Below are 13,427 nucleotides of genomic sequence, written 5' to 3'. Positions count from 1 at the left end.
TGTACACCGTCGACGCGACGTGGCAGACCTTCTTGGTCGAGTCCCAGACCGCGAAGAAGCGCGTCATGCCGTCGGTCGCAGGCTTGGTGCCCGACTGGACGCAGTCGGCGAAGCTCTTGTCGTCCGTCGTCGCCAGGTCGTTGTCCAGAAGCGTCCACTTGAGACCCGGAAGCTCGAGCCAGCCTGCGGGCAGCGCACCACTGGTGTTGTCCTTCTTGCCGTCATTGTCGCTGGGCACGCACTGCGAGTAGTCGGTGTTCCAGGCCTTGCACGTGTTGCCGGCCGTGCACGTCGTGTCGCCCTTGTAGTCCTTCCCGCCGCATTGGGCCCAGACGCCGACTTGGCCGTTGCCGCCGGGCTGGCACTGCGAGTACCACTCGTTGATGACCTTGCAGTAGCTGCCGGTGGCGCACGTTGTGTCGCTGCTGTGGTTTTTGCCGCCGCACTGGCCCCAGACGCTCACGTGGGCGTTCGAGGCGCTCCGGACGTGGATGGCCGACGCCGACGCGGCCAGCAAAGCGACGGTACTAGCGATCTTCATGCTCTGTGCGCGAGAAAGCAAATTGCAATGTGAAGGGCCATCTGGCGCCACGTCAGGTGCTATCAGCTGCTGACCACACACAGACCGTTCGACACATCCTGCACTGCTGCTCGTGTGCCTGCCCTGACGTCCAGGCATATGACGTCCAGGTTGTGCTTGAAGTGCGGCCGCGCATGTGATTGGCCCATTTTAAGATCGCCAGCGCACGATCGGCACATGCCAGCTGCTATCATCACTTGGTCGCCGCAATTCAGCTCCACCGCAGCGTCGTGAAGCCGACGTACTCTATGTAGTACCAGTACTTGGAGCGAAGTGCTGATGAACGCGTCCTCAAGTATTCAACTTCGCAAGTTGCATCCGGATAGGATCCATCAATCAAAATGCGCGCTTCCCGCAATCGTGGGTGCCCCACAAACGACGTGGCAGCACTGGACACCAGCGATGGGAGACTCAGTTGCTGGCCAGTACTATCCGGATACCGGTACGACACGAACCATTCCACTCGTAGGCATGCATGTAGCAGAGGCATTCGTGTACTCGGATGCTGCTCCGACATGCTGCGGCGTGTGCGAACACGACGAACCAGCGCTGCCGACTGTTGCTTCGCAGACGTTGATAGGTGCCGGCGGCGCCTTTAGCCAAAAATGTTCCCTAGAACATTGCGCGAGGGGTTCGGTTCAGCCAAAAATTCCAGTTATCGTTCCAGCCGACGCGTCTTCAAAGCTCCCGCCGCTGCAATCTGCATCACATTTCAATTTCCCTCGCCTTGTCCATTACCATGAAGGCTGCGCTCATCCTCACGCTCACGTCGGCCGTTGTCGCGGACACGCTTGAAGCCGAAGCCAAGGTCGTCGACGTCTGGGGCCAGTGCGGCGGCAAGTACCACAACGGCGACACGGCGTGTGCCAGCGGCTCGTTTTGCAAGTTCTACAACGAGTGGTTCTCGCAGTGCCAGCCCGGCGGCAACGGCCAAGTCGGTCTCTGGGGCCGATGCGGCGGCAAGGACTACGATGGCGACACCCAGTGCACGCCCGGGAACGAGTGCAAGGTCTGGAACGACTACTACTCGCAGTGCGTCCCTGGCACTGCGACGCCGACGACGGCGCCTCCGGAGGACGTCGCGGTCCCCCTCAACTGGCTGCAATCGGACGCGGTGTGCTACAACCCGATGGACGGCGACAGCGACACGGTGGCGAATGGCATCACGTCGTTCGACGCGTGCATCATTGAAGCCAACAAGCGCGGCAAGAAGTTCGCCAACTGGGACGACCAAACCCGCGAGTGCACGGTGCTCCAGGACGCCGACTCGTACCGGCTCAGCCGATCGTGCAAGAGCGCGGCCAAGTACAACCTCGACAAGTGGAAGTGCTGGGGCAACCACGACTACTGGAACAACGACGTCGGCAAGTCGACGACGCGCTTGGACCAGTGCCTCGACGCGTGCGAAAACTTTAGCGAGGGTGGCAAGAAGTGCAACGCCGTGTACTGGGTGCAGCACTGGGACAGCGACAAAGGCGTCTGCAACTACAAGTACATTCCCGACACGAGCAAGGCCCCGTTCGTCGACGATATTGGCGGGACGGCGTGCGCCCGCCGCTCGTAAAGAAGCAGCACATTTTGAGGCCGCATGGACGATAACCCAACGACTAACTACATGTTCTTTCATACCCACGATCTCTTCGACGGATCAGTCTGCCACTTTTCAGCCCGACAAAGTTGCAAGACACGTTCGCAATGCAAGCACTTTATCCGGATGACGTGGCAGCACCATAGACAAAGCCGGTCACATGGTACTAGCGACCGTCCATTCCAACAGCAAGCAGCGTACACCGAGTGAAGAATAGTCAAGAAGAGTGTCATTTATGTGAATCGTTACCAGGTATCCATCCTCGTCATGACGAACCTCTGCAACGACGTAGCCATCAACATATCCACACCCGTGTCTTTTTACGTGATCTCGCGCCGAAGTTTTCTACTCAGTAGTTGATATGTAGCTTCATGGGAAAGATCGTTTGTTATCCAGGACAATGGCGCTACAGAGACGGGTTCGCGTTGGCATGTTGGGAATTCAAGTCGTAGCTCGGCAATCGAAGAATTAGTGCGTCGGGTGCCCTATCGTTCGATTTCGACGCGTAGTGTCGACTCGGTGACCAGTCATGAGCTTATTGCCGCGTCCTCCCGTGACGCCTCCAAGCGTCGGCCTCGATTCGAACATTCGGTCGCGATCCATCACCCCAACTCGTCACTTTTCAATTTCCCTCGCCTCGCCCAGTACCATGAAGGCTGCGCTCATCCTCGCGCTCACGTCGGCCGTTGTCGCGGACACGCTTGAAGCCGAAACCAAGGTCGTCGACGTCTGGGGCCAATGCGGCGGCAAGGACTACAACGGTGACAAGGCGTGTGGCAGCGGCAACTACTGCAAGGTCATCAACGAATGGTACTCGCAGTGCCAGCCCGGCGGCAACGGCCAAGTCGGTGTCTGGGGCCAATGCGGCGGCAAGGACTACAAGGGCGCGACCCAGTGCACGTCCGGCAACGAGTGCAAGGCCTGGAACGAGTGGTACTCGCAGTGCATTCCTGGCAGCGCGACGACCGCGCCCGTCTCGGGGGGCTCGGACGTCTCGCCGCCTCTCAACTGGGTCCAAGTCGACGGCGTCTGCTACACCATGGTGGACGGCGACAACGACACGACGACGAGCGGCATTTCGTCGTATGAGGCGTGCATTGCTGAAGCCAGCAAACGCGGCAAGCTCTACGCCACCTGGAAGGACAACCAATGCACGGTGCTGCAGACCGTCTACTCGTACACGCTCGACAAGGCGTGCAAGGGCGCGGCCAAGTACAACCTCGACAAGTGGCAGTGCTCGGGCAACCACGACTTTTGGGGCAACGACGTTGGCCAGGCGCAGACGCGCTTTGACCGGTGCCTCGACTCGTGTGAGAACTTTAGAGACGGCGACAAGAAGTGCAACGCCGCGACGTGGGTGCGCAACCCTGGCAGCGAGTACGGCGTCTGCTTCTTCAAGTCGTTTGACGACCGGAACAAGCGCCCGTCGATCAACGACCTCGGCGCGATTGCGTGCAACCGCCTGCCTGCCTCGTCGCAGTAAACGCAGCGGATTTTGAGGCTGCTTTGACGAAAACTTATAACGTCTACCAACATACATGCCCTTTTGCCCACAATGGCTTGTTGTCATTCTCTTACGTTCAGTTTTGATCGGCGTGTGTGGTGGACGCAGTATCCGGATGACGTGGCAGCACCAGGCACTCCACTCCAATAAGGGCGAGAACAACATGATCGACCAAAGATTCCCCCAGAAATGCATCGCAAGTCGCCGCTTCGGGATGACCGAGGTGTACTTACGAGTGCAAGATCTCTAGACCGCACTGGGAGGACAGCAAAAAAACGCAAGTCGTTTATGTCTTAGTGCTGCATGTACTTGGGGTTGCGCTTGCACGAGATGCCACCGAGCCAGCTCGTCGACGGCTTGCGGTTGAAGTCGTCAAAGGACTTGAAGTAGCAGATGCCAAACTCGCTGCCGGGGTTGCGCACCCACATGAACGCGTTGCACTTGTGGCCGCCCGACTCGTAGTAGTCGCACTCGTCGAGGCACCGGTCGAAGCGCGTCTGCGCCTGGCCAATGTCGCTGCCGTAAAAGTCCGTGTTGCCGGCGCACGTGTACTTTTCGAGGTTGTACTTGGCCGCGCCCTTGCAGTGCGAGTCCTGCGTGTACGAGTACACAGTCGAGAGCACCGTGCACGTGTTGTCCTTCCAGTTGGCGTACAGCTTGCCGCGCTTGTCGGCCTCGTTGATGCACGCCTCGTACGACGAAATGCCGCTCGTCGTCGTGTCCTTGTCGCCCTCGACCTTGTTGTAGCAGACGCCGTCGACCTGCGCCCAGTTGAGCGGCGCGGTCGCGGGCTGGTCGTTGCTCGGGACGCACTGCGAGTTCCACTCGTTCCAGACCTTGCACGTGTTGCCGGACGTGCACTTGGTCGCGCCGTTGTAGTTCTTGCCGCCGCACTGGCCCCAGACGCCGACCTCGCTCTGGCCGCCGGGCTGGCACTGCGAGTACCACTCGTTGATGACCTTGCAGTAGTTGCCGCTCGTGCACGCAGTGTCGCCGCGGTACTCCTTGCCGCCGCACTGGTTCCAGACGTCGACCTGCGCCGCCTTGATGTCGCGGAGGTGGACGTGCGCGGCCTGCGCCGAGGCGGCGAGAAGAACGGACGTGAAGAGGCTGCTGTGCATGGCTACGTACTGGTCGTAGGAGATTTGCAAGTGACGACGCCACCCCAAAGCCTCTTCCTTGCTTGACCAATGGCGATCTTGGTGCGGATGGATATCTCAAGACTCTCTCCTTGATCGACTTGGCTGGCTGGATGTACTCTTTTCTATTGGTTTTTGTATACGCAAAATGCACTGCCCAGAACATCTGGTATTAAAAAACAGTAAAGTTGCGTGCCATTAGTTTGACCATTTAGCAACGCACGTTTTACGACACTTTGGAGAAAAGAGGTATCTTTGAGACGGACTGGATACCATCGCCACGGTCAAGATGCTTGTTCAGCACCGCAGCTCTGCCCTTTAGCGCGGAGGGCTCAAGACGACAAGCCAATCCACGCCGCCCTCGTTCCGTCCAAAGCAGCTGTGCCAAATGTATTCTGGTACAGGCGGTGCCCTCAGGAAGTCAATTCGTCGGGCAAGCCGCGCGCGACATGTGGCGAACTGCTGTGCAGTACGTACAGTACCACGCCTGTCCTCTCGATCGGCTTGCTCCAGCAATCATTCCAGCAGCCCCTGCTTGCATGGCTGCAGTGCTTGCGAAAGGCCCTATAAGCACCCGTGGCATCTGCACGGAAAATGAGAACAACGCCAGCGTTGGACGATCTTGGCGGGCCTTGGCTGCCAGTAGTTCTGGCGTGTGGATCCGATCCCATGCTGCGCCACAATCCGCCCACAGTGGCCGTTTTTATGCGCACCTTTTGCCTGGACCGCTTCGTCCGAGTCGCTCGTTTCAAGCCCGCACGACTCTCATTAGTCGAACTCAATATCGCCGGCATGGATCGTCCTTAAGGCAGATGCCCGAACCAAGCGTCAAAATTGAGCGCCAGGACCATATATCCGCGCCTGAAATCTGCGACCCAATCCGCGCCAGTGTACCATACACTGTACTGCCTACCACTGCTGCGGTTTCATTGGCTGCTTCCAGTGGCTGCCAAATGTGGGCGGTTGGAATGCTCATTCCCTAGAGTACTGGGCAGAATTGACTCCAAATGGGCGAATCTCCCGCTTTTTTCTGCTGTCTACAGAGCTTACAGCTACTGTAAGAGAGAATATCCCAATCGGCCGATTTTTCAATCCTGCGCCGATCGCAGCAAGTTCAATGTCGCCCGATCCGCAGCCGCCCTCCAGAGAGGAGGATCACACTTCTCATTCGTATCGTTTCCATGAAGATCACGCTCCTCACGACGGGCCTTGCGCTTGCGGCTGCCTCGCCGCTCAACCACTTTCGCCACATCGAGTCGGACCAAGTCGACGCGTGGGGCCAATGCGGCGGCAAGAACTACCAAGGCGACAAGGCGTGCACGAGCGGCTTTACTGCAAGCTCATCAACGAGTGGTACTCGCAGTGCCAGCCCGGCGGCGACGGCCAAGTCGGCATCTGGGGCCAATGCGGCGGCAAGGACTACAAGGGCGACACCAAATGCACGACCGGCAACACGTGCAAGGCCTGGAACGAGTGGTACTCGCAGTGCGTCCCGAGCAACGACTCACCGTCGACGCTACCGTCGAGCTACGTGGCGTCCGACGGCGTCTGCTTCGACAAGTGCCAAGGCGACACGGACGTCGAGACCTCGGGCATCACATCTTTCGAAGCGTGCGTCAACGAAGCCAACGCCCGCGGCAAGTGGAACGCGGTCTGGGACGGCAAGACGTGCCTCGTCCTCTCAACTGTCTACACGTACAAGATGAACCCAGCCTGCAAGAGCGCGGCCAAGTTTGACTCGGAGAACTTTTCGTGCGTCGGTAACTCCGACTACTACGGCCATGACATTGGCAACACGCAGACGCGCTTCAGCCGCTGCCTCGACTCGTGCAAGTACTACACGTCGGGCGGCAAGAACTGCAACGCCGTCACGTTTGTGCAGAACCCTGGCCAGAACTACGGCACGTGCTTCTTCAAATTCATCGACACCAACGCCACGCCCGGCAAGAGCGACCTCGGTGCCACAGCCTGCAAGATGACCAAGTAGAACGTAAGCATCATGTATCAATATATTATAACATATTGTTGCACAGCGTTTTTCGGCGTATTGCCAGCGATAGAAGCTGGACACGATCTCTCTGGGTGCCCGTCATCTTGAAAGCACATGCTGTGCATTGGCCCCGCTCCTTGACGGTGTCACGCCGTCCTCAATTTGTGCATGAAGTTGGTGCCGGCTTGGCGGTGGTGCGGGTGCCGAGTCGGTCTTTGCTTGTAGCCACGTGCGGACCCAAGGGTTATACTAATCGAAGGTCGTTTGTGGCTGCTCCTGGCGTGCGATCTCACGCAACGGTGCCATTTTTCTGCGCACCTTTCACCTCGACCTCTTTGCCCGGACCTCTTGGCTCGTTAAAGCACGCCCGACTCTAGTTAGTCGGATTCAATTGCAGCGACTCCAGCACTGCACGGCGGGTGGCAGGACCACGCGCCGAATCAAGCGCCAGGACCATCGAAATCTCCGACCCAATACTCGCCAGTGTACCATACACTGTATATGCAGTGTACCGCCGACAGCAGGGCTACGTTTTCATTGGCTGCTTTCCGGTGTTGGCTCGGTTGGAATGCTCATTCCCTAAGGTACAGGGCAGGATACGCTAAATACGTGTCAGTTCCCCGTGTCATTACTCTATATACAGTGTCTACACTATCTTTATGAGGGCAATTTCCAAATGACCGATTTTTCAATCTGCGCCGATCACACCAACTTCAACGCGCCGCCCCATCCGCAGCCGCCGTCCACTGCCTTGAGGCAAGATCTCACTTCGTCTTCTCACTGCTACCATGAAGATCACGCTCCTCACGACGGGCCTTGCGCTTGCGGCTGCCTCGCCGCTCAACCACTTTCGCCACATCGAGTCGGACCAAGTCGACGCGTGGGGCCAATGCGGCGGCAAGAACTACCAAGGCGACAAGGCGTGCACGAGCGGCTTTTACTGCAAGCTCATCAACGAGTGGTTCTCGCAGTGCCAGCCCGGCGGTGACAACGAGGTCGGCGTTTGGGGCCAATGTGGCGGGAAGAACTACACCGGCTCGACCAAGTGCACAGCCGGCAACACGTGCAAGGCCTGGGACGAGTGGAACTCGCAGTGCATCCCGAGCAACGACTCGCCGTCGACGCTGCCGTCGAGCTACGTGGCGTCCGACGGCGTCTGCTTCGACAAGTGCCAAGGCGACACGGACGTCGAGACCTCACGACGCTCGAGGCGTGCGTCGCCGAAGCCGTGGCCCGCGGCCGGTGGTATGCCGTCTGGAAGGAGAAGACGGCCGAGTGCCTCGTGCTCTCGACCGTCTACACGTACAAGATGGACCCCGAGTGCAAGAGCGCGGCCAAGTTTGACAACACCAAGTACACGTGCGCCGGCAACGCCAACTACTACGGCTTCGACATTGGCAACACGCAGACGCGCTTCACCCGGTGCCTCGACCGATGCCAGTACTACACGTCGGGCGGCAAGAACTGCAACGCCGTCACGTTTGTGCAGATGCCGGGCAACCCGAACTTTGGCACGTGCTTCTTCAAGAGCGTCCCCGCCAACGCCACGACCGTGCACGACGACATGGGCGCCACGGCCTGCAAGTTTATCCAGTAGCACCCATGTCTTGAGAGATCGTTTCCGACTTGCAGACACTAGTACTATGTTCGAACGTCCTCCTTAAGTTTTTGTGTTCCATCGATCTTGGTCGTTTGGCTCACAGCCACTGCTCTGTATACTTATATGTGGACTTGGTGTACGACGAAGGAACTGCGAAAGTTACTCGAAGGCCATTGACTGGCAGAGGCTGCCAACGTGGCTGGCATAGAACCAGCCGCTGGCAGCTGCGTCCAACGACCAGAAATGAATCCCAACGTCAAGGACGCAAAGCCAGGCTGCCACGTCGGCCGCCGTGGATTGGCTGCTTTTACCTCAAAAGAGGAACGAAGCAATTCAATTGGCTCGTCGGTTTTATTGCGTACCAATCATAACACAGCGTGAACAAAAAGAGCCAATCGCGTTGTCGATTCAGATCTGCAACCGTGCAGACGGTCGCATCTTATCCGAGCCAAATCATGCTTGTATGTCGGTAGTCATTCCAGCTTTTGCCAACGAGCCCCATGACGGGTAGTGACGAACTCCTTAGGGGAACCTAAGATCAATTCTGAAGCATGACGTCATTGTGCCTCTTCGCCCGCCTGCGAGGTGCGTCAAGAGGTGACTGGTGCTCAACTAATCCACGTGCCTCGTAGCGACCTTCAAGCCCTACTGCGTCTTTTTAAAGTGCCTCCGGTATCGACGTCGAGCATCCGAGGTCGGTATTAATGCGAGTACCGTAGACCCGCGGAATCCCGCCCACTGCCTGTCGTCGACCGCGGACGACAGGCAGTTGCAAGCTGATGGATGGGGCAGTGAATGCATCAAACCAAGTATCAGGTACGAGCGAATGGCTGGTCACCTGAATAGAATCAAGAGCAATGTCTAACAATATCGCCTTTTAAACAAAATCTTTTTCTTATAACTTGCGTTCGTGTGCAAAGTACCAAATAGCATAACAATACAATGTGGACAATTGTATGAATTCAGTATATGGGCAATGGCGCCATGTGCCATGGTCACAGGAAAAAGAAACAACGATGAAGGGGCCTGTGGCGGCCAAGGGGCTTGGCATTCGTCATGGCGGGGCCGCCGTTTTCGTGTCGTCATGACGATGGGCGAGTAAAGTCGCAATGATATCGACGGTCATTGGGCGATCGGCGGGATTCGTCGCCAAGCACTGATCGGCGAGCGCTTGAAGCCACGGCGCGCAAGTGGCGCTCATTTTCGGGCGCAGTTTACCGTCGCGCACTTGACCAGGAATCAAACTCTGGTCTTGGACGTCTGCGTACGGCGTCTCGCGCGTGTCGAGCTCGGTGAGGACAACGCCAAACGAGTAAATGTCAGCAGGCGGACCATACGACCGCCCCGTGTCGCCGGCGCCGGCGCGAGCGACCTCGGGTGCGATCCAAAGCGATGTGCCGACGTTCGACGTCATGCAGCCATCGAGTGTCCGCGCCGAGCCGAGATCGCCGAGTCGAATGTAGTACGACGACGAGAGAAAGATATTGTGACTCTTGACGTCCCGGTGCACCTTGCCAAGGGCATGCAAATCTCGCAGCGCATACGCGAGGACGAGGGCAACCTCGCTGATTGAGACGTGCAGGACAACGTCGAGACCCAAGCGTGTCTTCTCCAGCGTCTCGTGAAGATCCCCGCCGTCCATGTACTCGATGACCATCGTCGGGCTGTACAGCGCGTCACCGCTGGGCGTCACCAGCGGTGCCGACGAGCCATTGTCAAGGATGCCAATCAGCGGCTGCACGTACGGCGACGTACACCTACCCACACCTGCGTCAACCTCCTTTTTCTTTAAATGACGATATGTTGTACCCTTGCATCTCTCGCGCCTCGTTGCGCATGGCGTCAACAACCCGCTTGGTGGGAAACTGTGGGCCCTTGAGCACGACCGTCTTGCCTGCGTACGTGGCCTTGTAGACGACGACGCCGTTTCGCTGCCGAGCCATGCAATCGACAATCGTGATGTCCAAGATGGAAGCCTGCAAGACATGCTCAAACTGCGTCATCGCTGCATTCAAAAAGTACCTGTGTCGGTCCTGGGTACATGCGCGCATAGAGCACCGATGCGATCGCGTGCTGGTGGTGCTGGATGGCCGCTGCCAACAGCGTCTGCTCATTCTACGACAGAATAGTACATCAGTAAATGAACTGCAAGAGCAATGATGTACTGTACAGGCAAAAGGGTCCACACATCAGCTCCCTTCTCGACAAGACGGGTGGTCGCAGCTTCATGGCCCATGACGACCGCCTTTGCCAGCGCGGTATACCCATCCTAAGTGGCGATGCATCGAAGCTCAAGATTCTGAAGCATAATTGCGAACCTTGTCTGTTTGGTTGATGTCGACGCGTGGAGCCGACAAGAAAAGGTCCAGAAGATGTAGACTACTGCCGGTCGTAATCGCGAGGTGCAGCAGTGGTGCGTGGTCCTACACCACTTGTCCATGGGATACCACGTGTCTCCACAGAACTTACCGATAACTGCGTCGAGATGTCTGCGCCGACGCTGAGAAGCAAGGCAGCGACGTCAGATCGGCCTTCTTGGACCGCAATGGCCAATGGCGTGTACCCTTCCTGCATCCCATTCACCTGAGATCACGAAAGATGAGGAAGTGGCGGGTATACCTCGTTTGTTGCGTTGATGTTGGCAAGATCCTGGGTGAGCAGCACGTATAGCATCCCCATCGAAGCAGTTTTCGCAGCCACGTGCAGCGGCGACGGTCCGTTCTGGATGTAAAGACATTAGAGCGCAAGTTGATGTGTTGTGTTGTACCGAAGAGACCGTGTTGAGAGGTCGAGACGATGCAGCTTGGAGTAGCTCGATCACCAGTGGTACATGGTCGCAGGTCACTGCCGCCACCAGGATCGTTTGGGCCATCTACCTCCAATCTAGCCACCACTGACGGGATCAAAGTAGGCGCAACCTCGTGCTGGAGTTGGGCGGGCGTCTGTCCAAGCGATTGCAGCAGCGCCGTCTTGTCTGCCTGAACAAGTACATGATTGAGTGCAGTGAAGCTCCTAAGATCATCGATACCTCGGTGTAAACACCCTTTTGCACCGCCGTAGCCAGCATCTGCAACACCTCTGTCACAAAATTTCTTGAGAGAGATTCAGAACCTCGGTGATTTTTGCGCGCATGGACGAGCCGAGGCGATGCGAGCCATCTTGGGTCAGTCCGGCTGCAATCACATCGCGACCGTTTGTGATGGCTTCTCGTCGCGCGGCGTCGACATCCTGTACACCGTGCGTTCAAGACGACCTTGCATAGAGCTATCGCAAGACAACCTCTGTCGTGGCCGCTTGCAGAAGAGCAAACACAGTGTTGCCAGCTCTCACAGCGTGTATCAGTGGGTCACGAACAGAGCCGAGCACTTGGACCAACGTGGTCACCTGGTCCTGCACAAGAATGCGTTGAGCGTTGGTGCAACATATGGAGAAGAAAGATGACCTCTTCGAGCCGCGCTCCGGCTTGGAGCAAGAGCGACACGGCGTCTTTGGCCTTTGTGGCGATGGCGCGTCCGAGAGCCGAGTCGTTGGTCTACACCGCGTGAGGGCATGTAGGTCGACTTGTTTCATTACGCGCTCGTCGCGAGCATCGACGTTGAAAAGTGGGTTGGCAACGAGCGCTTGCAGCAGCTTCGTATCGCCCGTCTCGAGGATGCGAATGATGAGCGGGGCACCACGCTAGATCGAACATTGCACCTGCACACCCCGGGGATCCATTGTGTACCCGATCTCGAACGTTGGGGTCGATCACGGGCAGCTGGATCTCGGTCTCGTTGGTGCTGTTGACGCAATGCACACATTTCTGCGTCCACGAAGGAATGGTTGGAATGCCTGGATGGAGCGTGATTACCTGTTTATGCCGCGGACGCACTCGGTGTTGTGCACTCGGATCGCGGCGTCTTCAAGAGAATCGCCATCGCGTCCGGAATGGCACGTCGCTTGACCGCTTCCATAAGCTATTGGATATTGGATATTGCTTGGTGATCCGCACGATAATGGGTCGTCAAGGTGTGTACCTTGGCCTCCGTCTGCCGCCGCATGTGCTCTGCCAAGAGCTCCGCCACGTCGCCGTAGGATTTTTCTTTGGCATAGTGAAATGGCGTCTTTTTCGCCTAGCGACACACGCATGTCACCATCTCGCGGAGGAATATACATCATGCAGTTTTTCATACGCGCGACTTGGCGCTGGCATTGGCGCCCGCCAGTAAAAGCAGCTTGGCAATGGCCTTGCGATTGCAAGAAGCAGCAAAGCGCAGCGGCGTGTATCGGTTCTATATCCTGGATGCATCAGTACAGATTGTGTTGCGTGGTGGACGCACATCGGCCAACATGTTGACGTCGGCTCCGGCGGTGATCAAGATGCGAACGATGTCCATGTGGCCTTGGATAATCGCCTCGTGCAATGGACCTCGGCGCGACTATGCTTACAGTCATACTATGGTATACTAGGAGACGCAGAGCGTACTTCTCCAAAGCAGTTTGGGTTGACCCCGTTCAGAACGAGGCGCCGGACGGTCGCCGTGTTGCCACTAAGTGCCGCATCACGTAGCTGTCGCTGCCACCGTAGCATAGGGTAAGAGTGTGCTCATGGCCATGTTGCTGACGCTACCTCTTCTTTCGTCAGCGCCATGCAATGTCTTGAGTTGTCGGTGGCAAATGCGTCAGTGGCACTGCACCCGCCAAGGCCGCATTTTGACAAAATATTATCAACTGATCTGCAAGGCAGAAATGCACTATCAATTTGCCCGTGGGCCAATCAATATTCTTGTTTTACAATGATCACTCGTGTTTATCTATTGGCTTGCGAATCACTTGATAATGTATTGATGCAAAGTTGATAATCGACACAAACGGTTTTGTCCACAAAAAACGCCAACTTGCGTATAAGAAACTCGAATACAATTGTTACGGTAATTGTTCATGCACAACGTCGGCGTCAACAATAGGGGGGCGCCCCAGGTCAGTTGGTAAAGTTTCTGCTTCGCATCCCGAAGGTCGCCGGTTCGAGCCCGGCTGCGCGCGCGCA

General features: G+C 57.2%; 6 protein-coding genes and 1 pseudogene across 7 annotated transcripts in view; 4 read left to right on the top strand and 3 right to left on the bottom strand.

Moving 5' to 3' along the window:
- SPRG_21685 (hypothetical protein) overlaps positions 1-541 on the bottom strand; it is a gene marked incomplete at both ends in the record, with an annotated part of 1,216 nt that extends 675 nt beyond the window's left edge. The window contains one exon of the mRNA XM_012355353.1: positions 8-541. Coding sequence (XP_012210743.1) covers positions 8-541 — 534 coding nt within the window. The remainder of the gene's footprint in view (positions 1-7) is intronic.
- Positions 542-1,300: 759 nt separating this feature from the next.
- SPRG_16106 (hypothetical protein) lies at positions 1,301-2,212 on the top strand. Its single transcript, XM_012355352.1, has one exon. The coding sequence runs from the start codon at positions 1,320-1,322 to the stop codon at positions 2,142-2,144; it is 825 nt and encodes a 274-aa protein (XP_012210742.1). The 5' UTR covers positions 1,301-1,319; the 3' UTR covers positions 2,145-2,212.
- A 576-nt stretch (positions 2,213-2,788) lies between these two features.
- Positions 2,789-3,651, top strand: SPRG_16105 (hypothetical protein; the record flags this gene model as incomplete). Its single annotated transcript, XM_012355351.1, has 1 exon — positions 2,789-3,651. Exon 1 carries the CDS (start codon positions 2,818-2,820, stop codon positions 3,649-3,651), a length of 834 nt encoding a protein of 277 aa, XP_012210741.1. The 5' UTR covers positions 2,789-2,817.
- A 278-nt stretch (positions 3,652-3,929) lies between these two features.
- SPRG_16104 (hypothetical protein) lies at positions 3,930-4,812 on the bottom strand. Its single transcript, XM_012355350.1, has one exon. It carries the CDS (start codon positions 4,791-4,793, stop codon positions 3,966-3,968), a length of 828 nt encoding a protein of 275 aa, XP_012210740.1. The 5' UTR covers positions 4,794-4,812; the 3' UTR covers positions 3,930-3,965.
- A 2,765-nt stretch (positions 4,813-7,577) lies between these two features.
- Positions 7,578-8,509, top strand: SPRG_16103 (hypothetical protein). Its single transcript, XM_012355349.1, has 2 exons — positions 7,578-7,988; positions 8,012-8,509. The coding sequence occupies exons 1-2, from the start codon at positions 7,590-7,592 to the stop codon at positions 8,396-8,398; spliced, it is 786 nt and encodes a 261-aa protein (XP_012210739.1). The 5' UTR covers positions 7,578-7,589; the 3' UTR covers positions 8,399-8,509.
- A 946-nt stretch (positions 8,510-9,455) lies between these two features.
- On the bottom strand, positions 9,456-13,031 carry SPRG_16102 (TKL protein kinase; the record flags this gene model as incomplete). The annotated part of the gene is made up of 21 exons (XM_012355348.1): positions 9,456-10,158; positions 10,211-10,377; positions 10,424-10,516; positions 10,572-10,670; positions 10,720-10,824; positions 10,871-10,969; positions 11,021-11,122; positions 11,169-11,273; positions 11,320-11,379; positions 11,430-11,468; positions 11,513-11,629; positions 11,681-11,791; positions 11,844-11,933; positions 11,975-12,079; positions 12,126-12,232; positions 12,273-12,357; positions 12,418-12,513; positions 12,574-12,672; positions 12,721-12,819; positions 12,867-12,956; positions 13,011-13,031. 21 exons carry the CDS (start codon positions 13,029-13,031, stop codon positions 9,456-9,458), a joined length of 2,592 nt encoding a protein of 863 aa, XP_012210738.1.
- Positions 13,032-13,351: 320 nt separating this feature from the next.
- Positions 13,352-13,423, top strand: SPRG_30205 (annotated as a pseudogene). Its single transcript has one exon. The product of its transcript is annotated as a tRNA-OTHER (tRNA).
- The last annotated feature ends 4 nt before the right edge of the window (positions 13,424-13,427 follow it).

The sequence above is a fragment of the Saprolegnia parasitica genome (genome assembly GCF_000151545.1).
Source record: "Saprolegnia parasitica CBS 223.65 unplaced genomic scaffold supercont2.232, whole genome shotgun sequence".
NCBI lineage: Eukaryota > Oomycota > Saprolegniomycetes > Saprolegniales > Saprolegniaceae > Saprolegnia > Saprolegnia parasitica.
The sequence above is the reverse complement of the archived record's forward strand: the minus strand, read 5'-3'. Positions and strand labels throughout refer to the sequence as shown.

What these genes read in the sequence shown, in the direction of transcription:
- SPRG_16106 (XM_012355352.1), top strand. Translation starts at nt 1,320, where the DNA reads ATGAAGGCTGCGCTCATCCTCACGCTCACGTCGGCCGTTGTCGCGGAC.
- SPRG_16104 (XM_012355350.1), bottom strand. Translation starts at nt 4,793, where the DNA reads ATGCACAGCAGCCTCTTCACGTCCGTTCTTCTCGCCGCCTCGGCGCAG.
- SPRG_16103 (XM_012355349.1), top strand. Translation starts at nt 7,590, where the DNA reads ATGAAGATCACGCTCCTCACGACGGGCCTTGCGCTTGCGGCTGCCTCG.